Consider the following 8,880-nt stretch of genomic DNA (forward strand, 5'->3'; position numbering starts at 1 on the left):
ATCCAGGATTGGGGGTGGGTTTAGGGGTGTGGGTCTAAGATTGGCTGCAGCGATGAGCCTTATTGATCTGTCTACAACCATGGCCAGCATGGCCAAAGAGTCCTGCATTCTGGAGAGCTCATGTTCCCCAACTTCCAGTGGCTGGCTGGACTGCAAGGTCAGTTTTGCTATGAATTTGTACCTCTAACTTTTAGAAATGTGAGAAAAGGACAGTCCTTTCACTGTGATGTAGTGCTTTATGCCAATCTTTCTTTTTTAAAACTCATTCTTATGAGACTCTGCTTAGAGAAAAGGCACCCTCTTTGTGAAAGGAATATCAGAACTGACCTTTCCATCTTCTCAGAAAAATAGGTTTATCCCTATTCTGTACTAGCTGTAGGAAAGGTGGTGCTGTTGGTCCCCTATTATAGTTGACAATGGGCAGCAGATGCCCCGAGTGTATTTACTGTAATATTCTTACTCCTCCCATGGCTTGTTTTGGGTTCTCAGTCTTTGTTCATCCCACATCAGTGTGTGCTTAAGATGACATGAATTATATGTAAAGCACTGTAAGCTTCTTAATGTCTTGGTGCAATTTTAATTTCTTTTGTCCATTAATTTGACTGCCTTACCAGTGATATTTTAAATCTCTAAAAGTGGGTGAGAAGGAACTGGTTGGTATGTAGCTTACTGTTGTTGTGTTTCTCTGTAACAGGCATCCAATATTGATGATGTCTTGAGCCATCACACAAGCTTCCTGGATAACTGCCTAAAGGACTGCATGCTAACAAATCCTGAGCTGCTGAAGATCTTCTCCAAGCTGATGTCCGTCTGTGTCATGTTCACAAACTGTATGCAAGTAAGCAGCCTCCCTGCATTCACCTGGCTGCTGATAGTTGTTTAGTGTGCCACTCCTTTCTTAGAGTGCAAATCTTTTGACTCGTTCCTCTTTTTGCCTGCTGAAACACTTTGCCTCTTTGAACAGGAAGAGGCACTCTAACTGAAGTGTTGAGATTTCAAACGTCTTCCTCACTTACGTCCTATATTTTGAATTTATGGGGAACAGTTGCTGTTCCTCCAGCTTGTGGGCACTGAGCATTATTTAATGATCAATTTTAAGATGGTTCTTGCTGCTGCATCCACATCACCTCAGTGTGCAGAGTTTATCACCTGGAGGCTTATCACCAGTTTATCACCCTGGCTCCCCAGGGAACCACGTGACCAGAGCCACCCGGTGCATGAGACAGGGAAGGGTAGGGTGCACTTCAGTCTCCAGCTCTAGCGAGAGACTCACAGGTGGAAGCCCATTGCACCCCCATGAGCTCAGGGACCCCCAGAACCCCCCAAGTGGACCCCAGGACCACCGATGAGCTCCAGCCTACCTGGAGGTAAGCAGGGGCCTGTAGTGGGAGGGATGTAGCCCAGCTGCAGGGGAGCTGAGGAGGGTCCTCCTAACCAGGATCAAGAGCTCGACCAGGAATTCTTCAAAGAACTGGCTGAGGCTGCACGCTCCCAGTGCATGGTTGTCATGGGAGATTTCAACTACCCAGACATCTCATGGGAAGAGCACTCAGCCAAATCCAAACGGTCGCAAAGCTTCCTCACATGCTTGGATGAGTTCTATCCGACTCAAGAAGTCTATAGACCAACGAGAGGCAAAGCGCTGCTCAACCTGGTACTGGCAATGGGGGATGATTTAATCAGCAACCTAATGATCGAAGGGAAGCTGGGAGACAGTGACCAGTTGCTGATCATCTTCCCCATCCACTGTAAAGCTGGCAAGTCAGTCAGCAATGCAGAAGTCCTCGACTTCAGAAAAGCTGACTTCGACAAGCTCAAGAGGCTTGGCGAGGCCCTAGGGGACCATGACCCGAAGGGGAGGGGAGGAGCGATCCTGGAAGCACAAGCAATGACTATCCCATCTCAGAGGAAAGGCAGCAAAAGGGCACACAGCAGTTCCCTTGGCTCTGCAGTTAACTTGTGGACCTCCTGTGTCTAAAAAGAAAGACCTATAAAGGATGGAAGACTGAATCCACCTCAAAGGAGGAGTATTCTGCACTGGTCTGGACTTGTAGGGAGCAAACCAGGAAAGCCACAACTGTGACTGAACTTCAACTGGCTACACATATCAAAGACAATAAAAAGTCCTTTTTTAGATATGTGGGGAGCCGGAGGAAAAACAAGGGTCACATTGGACCCCTGCTAAACCATATGGGACAACTGACAGCCAGGAAAAAGCCAGCCTGCTTAATGAGTATTTTGTATTGATTTTTCACCAGCCCCAAGGGATGGCCAGGGTGGGGGAGAATTGTTACCTTTCATCAATGTAGACCATGTGAAGGAACACTTTAAGAGGCTGGACACCTTCAAGTCAGCTGGCCTTGACAGCTTACACCCCCGGGTACTTAAGGAGCTGGCAGGCATCATAGCTTGGCCACTGGCATGGATCTTCGAGAACTCGTGGCACTCAGGTGAAGTACCCAAAGATTGGAAGAAGGCCAGTGTGGTGCCTATCTTCAAGAAAGGGAGGCAAGTAGATCCGGGAAACTACAGGCCCATCAGCCTGACTTCCATCCCAGGGAAGAGCTTGGAAAAAATTATCAAAGAGACCATTCTTGACAAACTGGCTGATGGCAACATCCTGAGGGATAGCACGGGTTTGTTGTGAGTAGGTCTTGTCTGACCAATCTCATCTCCTTCTATGACTAGGTGACATATCACTGGGACAAGGGAGAAGAGATTGACATCATATATCTTGATTTTAAAAAAGCCTTTGATCCGGTGTCCCATGATCTCCTCATGGAAAAATTGGCCAACTGCGGCCTCGGCTACATCGCCGTCTGATGGCTATGGAATTGGCTCTGAGACTGGACCCAGAGAGTGGTAGTTGACAGAAGTAAATCATTGTGGTGTGCCTTGACCGGTGGGGTCCCCTAAGGCTCCATCCTTGGGCCTATACTTTTTAACATCTTTATTAATGATGTGGACATTGGTATCAAAAGTGGACTGGCCAGGTTTGCCTATGACACCAAACTTTGGGGTAAAGCGTCCACACCTGAGGACAGGATGGTGATCCAGGCCAACCTAGACAGGCTCAGAAAATGGGTGGACATAAACCTGATGGCGTTCAACACCAGAAAATGCAAGGTACTCCACCTTGGGAAAAAAACCTCTGCAGCATACTTATAGGCTTGGCAGTGCTACTCTTGCTAGCACCGTGGCTGAAAGGGACTTTGGGGGTCAGGATTGACCACAAGATGAATATGAGCCACCAGTGCAATGTTGCAGCTGGTAAAGCAAGCAAAACTCTGACTTGCATCCATAGATGCTTCTTAAGCAGATCCCAGGATGTCATCCTCCCACTGTACTCGGCCTTGGTGAGGCTGCAGCTGGAATACTGCATCCAATTCTAGGCTCCACAATTTAAAAAGGATGTGGAGAAGCTTGAGACAGTCCAGAGGAGAGCCACGTGCATGATCAGAGGGCAGGAGAACAGGCCTTATGATGAGACGCTGAGAGCCATGGGACTCTTAAGCCTGGAAAGCGCAGGCTTAGGGGTGACTTAGTGGCTGCCTATATGTACATAAGGGGTGTGCATCAGAATCTGGGGGAACGTCTGTTCACCAGAGCGCCCCAAGGGATGACAAGGTCAGATGGTCAAATACTCCTCCAAGACCGTTTCAGGCTGGACACAAGGAAGAACTTCTTTACTGTCCGAGCCCCCAAGGCCTGGAACAGATGGCGCGCAGGCTTAGGGGTGACTTAGTGGCTGCCTATATGTACATAAGGGGTGTGCATCAGAATCTGGGGGAACGTCTGTTCACCAGAGCGCCCCAAGGGATGACAAGGTCAGATGGTCAAATACTCCTCCAAGACCGTTTCAGGCTGGACACAAGGAAGAACTTCTTTACTGTCCGAGCCCCCAAGGCCTGGAACAGATGGCCTCCAGAGATGCTGCAAGCACCTACTCTGGGCTCCTTTAAGAGACATTTGGACGTTTTTCTTGCTAGGACCCTTTGACCCCAGCTGACTTCCTGCCCCTGAGGCAGGGGGCTGGACTCAATCTTCGGAGGTCCCTTCCAGCCCTAATGTCTATGAAATCAGAACTCTCATTTCATTTTATTTGTAGTGGTTGAAAGCTTCATCAAATTAAAAGCACCTTTACTCAGGCCTCTTACAAACCTCACAGGCCTGGGTTTCATATTGATTTCTCCTGTTCCTGTGAGCAGCTTCACTGCCTCTTGTTACCATTCTGTACCATAGCTGATTTGGCACAGAGATGATTAAATCATGAAGTTTTAGGAAGGGGTTGTCTCTCTATCCTTCCAATGTCTTCTCACAATATAGATGGAGTTTAGTACAGATAGGCACATAGCATGTGTTGGGTTGTGTATTATGCAGGCTCTTCAGGCATCTCTGCCCTTGTATCAGTTGTAAAATCTGTACCCTGTGCCATTCAGTTGCCCTCTTCCTCCTAAGTTCTACCAGTGCACTTCAGTTCTGACCAGCAGCTATTCTTAAACTTCCAGTCTTGGGCCCCCTGTGCAACTCTACTACTAACTTTCAATCCTGACCTGTTAAAACTGGAGTTCCTTGGAAAATGCTAGTCTGTATGAGCAATACAGCTTTCTCTGGTGCTTAAACATGGATCAGTATCTGTGTACTTCTTGCCTGCCGAGAGGCTTTTTTGAACCATTGTCCTCTATGGCTTGCCTGAATGGGAAGCTAATTTTTATGCTTCTTGGTGAGTGTAGAGATGTGGTGTTAACTTTATTGATATTTTCCTGTCTTTCCGATTCTGCTTTTTCCCAGAGGTTCACCCAGAGCATGAAACTGGATAATGAGATGGAGCGGCTCACCTTGGAGCACGGCACAATGCTGGGCCCACCAACAGACCAGGAGCGTGCCGAGGAGTCTGCAAAGAAGAGGCTGACTAATAAAGTAAGACACCAACTTTTCAGAACAGGACTGCATATATTCTTAATTGTTTCTGTCTGCCTTCTGGACCATGCTTGTGGATTCAGTGTTGGGGGAGGGGGGGTTCAACTTTTCCGCTATATTGAGAGAGCTGTAGGACAAAAAAAAAAATTGCTTGTTGTTTCTCTTGGGAAATGTGGTGGGGGGGAGTGGAGATGAGGGAGACTATGTGCTCCCAAAACTAACAAAATGGGCTCTTTTAACCATGAACTCAGAAGCTTTGGTAAATATTTAAAACATCAAGCAGAATGCAATTTCACACTGATAGAGGGTCCCAAAGTCTTATACCTCAATAAATCCAAACAAAAAGTGCTCAGTTTTCAAGTGAAGTAATATCATTTCTAACTGTCAGTATGGCAGACTCAGCCTATCAGTCAAACCTGTGAGAGAGTCAAGTCAGGCAGATTGACACCTTTTAAGCTTTCAGCAGCAGTGAAGCATCTCCTTTGTCCTGAGGACTCTAGAGGAAGTTGAGCAGAATCCAGCTCCGTCTTAATCTGTCAGTCAGCCCAAATTTAAGAAAAAAAACAAACAAACAACTAGACACTTATTTAGTCACTAAAGTCAGCAGAATCGCCGTTCAGTACCTCCATGGAGCAATTGTGTTGGAAAATTGAGGTTTATGTCTTAAACAAGGAAACTGTTTTCTTTAGGAGCTGGAAGCTTGGGACCACATGGAGCAGGAGTGGGATTCCTCTCCTCAGTTTCATTCCTCAATCCCTGCTGCGAGGTCAACAGCTATTTGTTTAACCCTGTTGTAGGTGCTGCTGAATTAAGGCTCTTACCATGTCAGTTTGTACAGCTAGACTGCATCTGTTACAGGATTAACTCTGTAGCTGTTGTAGTACAAGTGTCTCCCACAGGGGTTAGGGAGTGATGCTGATGAGAGGACTCTGCTTCTGTTCTGCATGGCTGGAGCCTGCAGTCCCTGCACAGTGGTAAGTAGAACTGCCTGTTTCCCAACCCTCCAACACCCCCTTTTTCTCTGTTTTAGGAAGAAAAAAAAATGGACATGTGGTATGCACATAAATATGGTGGTTCTGAGCTGTACTGTCTTGCTGCACTATGGGCATGTGTGTGGGTGTTCAGTGTGGCTTGGGTCTCAGGTTCTTTCCCATTTGCAATGTAGCATCTTGACTGTGGACTCTGAGCTTCTTTCTAGCCCGTCTATTTTAGAGCTGGGACACTTATGCTTTATCCATATTTCCTCTGCCAAATAACTCCTCGCATAAGCCGTCTAGCTAACAGCCTTTCAGTCTCCTGCCAGACTGAAACACCACTCTTGCAAACAGGCACTAGGTGGCACTCCAGAGCAATATAATCTAAACCAGTGGTTCACTGCTATTTTAGGTTCAGGGCACCCCTCCAGAAGTGTTTTGTTGTTTTATGTGTGTGTGTTTTAATTTGACAGTGTCCTGGTTGAGAACCACTGTTGTGCTGTCTTAGCTTATCTTGGTGGTTCTCAGCCAGGTTCCTCTTGTCACCACAGCCAGGTGGAATTGCACCATGTGCCATATCCAGAACCAAAGTGAGAAGGGCTGTGGCAGATATATCTACTCTTGCTGCAGCCTTTTCTGGTCTGACCCTGTACACTCCTCCTGGAAACAGGAATACAGGCAGATGAAACTACCCCCTGCACCTGTTTCTTGGAAGAGCATGCAGGGTTGGACTGGGAAGGACTGTGGTGAAGCAGGCAGGAGAATCTGCTTCTAGGGTGATTAGATAACCCTAATGTAGGCAGAAGCACTTACTCCTGCCTCAGGTCAAGTTCTTCATGAGGCGCACATGGCAGTTTCAACTGGTTACAGTGGAGGTGGCAATGCTGAGGCACCCAAGTTGGGAACCCCGATCTAAATATTCCAATAACTTAGACCATAGTAGCAGGATACTCCTGGCCTATGCTCATTGCATGTTGGCCCCTAGTACTCAATGACAAGCCACCAGCAGGATGCATCTGATGGTAGTGCCTGTGCTCAAATAGCAGAGATTAGTTCCCGAAGGCTATCACCTGGCGTTGATAAGTGCTCTTTGTTTTAATGCACTTTATTGTTGAGAAGGGAGATGTTGTCAGGCATTCTCTGGAGACAAAAGAACATGGCTTCAGCAGGTCTAACTGACGCTCTGGGGTCGTGTCCAAAGATAGCCAAGCAAAATTATTGCAGTTACCCCTTGGGCCTCATGTCTGCTCCTTGCTAATACCCATTCTCAGAAATATGTTGTATGAGTGGGTATCTTGCACATCTGCAGGGAGCCTATAGCAAGTCATAACTGCTTATCCTGTTGTATGATAATACATGAGAAAATGTATTTCAGGGGCAGAAGAGTTTTGAAATGTTATGGCAGTTTTTTGCATTAGAAACAATAGGTTGAAAAAAGGAAGGGAATAGTTACTGATCCAAAGTACTGTGCATCCAAGTACTGGGTAAAACTGAGGAGGCTCCCTAATTTTGTTTGGCTTCCATTTGATAGCTCTTAGCAGAACATGCGGATACCCTCCATTTGACATCTGGCTTCGAGGCAACTATCAGCAAATTTGACAGCAATTTCTCAACACATCTCTTAGACCTTCTGGACAAGCTGAGTGTTTACAGCACCAATGACTGTGAACACAGTATGCTGAATATAATCTACAGGTGAGATCACTGTAGCTAGGAAAGTGTCGCATTGCCTGAAATGCAGTGAAAAGTACTGGAATGCTTTCCTTTTGCCTTTTTGAGGCATTCTAGAAGCTCATTGTGCAGCCACACTGGTCTCTCATCGTTCTTCCTATGATTCCCTCATGTTGGAACAGTTTCTTGTTGGACTGCCAATACTGTGCTCTTCAGAAGCTTCCTCCTGGGTGCCTTTATTTTTTGTAATTTTTTTTTTTTTTTAAATTGGCAAACTGATTTTTTAGAAATTCTAGTCAATATGCCTCCCAGAACTATAATTGACTTCTGTTAAGACTTTAATGGATATGGCTGTTGTGAACCATAAAGAATGGTAACTGGTTTTAATCACAAGCTTCTCCAGCTTACATATCTTGATTCCTCTGGAATTTTGGGAACTTTTGATCTGTGGAGCTTGTTAACAGTTCCCCTTCTGTTTTCACACATCTTGGAAAAACTGGAATAGGAAAACTGACTACTATTTGCTTTCCCTCAGGTTGGACTTCAATGGGTTCTACACTGAGCGCCTGGAACATATGTCTGCAGAAAGGAGTCAGAAAGCAGCTCCTCCAGCTCTTCTGCTTCCTAAGGCTGTTGTGCCTGCCCAGTAAATCTCTTTGCCTGTTGCGTGTTTCAGATGCTTCACTTTTCACATAAGCAGAGTAAAATAAATTTAGCAAGTTTAATATCTTTTAACTAACAATTTAATCTCCATGCATGCTATAAAACAGTAGGTATCTAAGAGTGAAGTCATTTCACTTTCTGACATGTGAGTATGTAAAGGATTTTGTCCCTTCTGAGAGAGTTTTGTTAACATTTTTTAAACAGATATTAAAACTATGTGTACATGTGTTGCATGTGATATAAAGAAATAAAGGTCAGAATTATTTGGTCTCTATTACCAGAATTTAAAGTTCAGCTTAGTCATTTTACTGACTGAAACTTGGTCACTTCATGGAGTTTTGCTACTTTGTGGTTCTGTATTTGAAGATTTTATGACAGGCCATTGACTTAGTGCCTGATCAGAAGGCCATTTTCTCAGTGTCTGGCTGAAGCTGGAGCAGGGATACAAGGCGTGTGTCTGAGGCAGAACCCCAAAAGCAACGAGTAGCACTTCTAGATTGGGAGGAGTGACCTGGAGTAGGAGGAGTGATCACATCAGCCCTCCTTGTCACTCCTTAGATCTGTATACAGGCAACCCTTGCTATTCGCAAGGGATATGTACCCGTGATCCCCCGCAAATGGCAAAATCCATGAGTAGGGCACTGTGTTCATG

General features: G+C 45.8%; 1 protein-coding gene across 2 annotated transcripts in view; it reads left to right on the forward strand.

Annotated features, from left to right (window-relative positions):
* TUBGCP2 (tubulin gamma complex associated protein 2) overlaps positions 1–8,505 on the forward strand; it is a 53,778-nt gene extending 45,273 nt beyond the window's left edge. Inside the window, exons 15-19 of one of the 2 annotated variants that reach the window (XM_006032924.3) lie at positions 695–838; positions 4,792–4,920; positions 5,820–5,894; positions 7,426–7,589; positions 8,101–8,505. In XM_006032924.3, the coding sequence (XP_006032986.1) occupies positions 695–838; positions 4,792–4,920; positions 5,820–5,894; positions 7,426–7,589; positions 8,101–8,215 (627 nt within the window). In that variant the 3' untranslated portion in view covers positions 8,216–8,505. The remainder of the gene's footprint in view (positions 1–694; positions 839–4,791; positions 4,921–5,819; positions 5,895–7,425; positions 7,590–8,100) is intronic. The other variant, XM_006032925.3, reaches the window with a different exon arrangement.
* Positions 8,506–8,880: the final 375 nt, after the last annotated feature.

Source organism: Alligator sinensis, unplaced genomic scaffold (assembly GCF_000455745.1).
Source record: "Alligator sinensis unplaced genomic scaffold, ASM45574v1 scaffold675_1, whole genome shotgun sequence".
In the NCBI taxonomy this organism is placed as follows: Eukaryota; Metazoa; Chordata; order Crocodylia; family Alligatoridae; genus Alligator; species Alligator sinensis.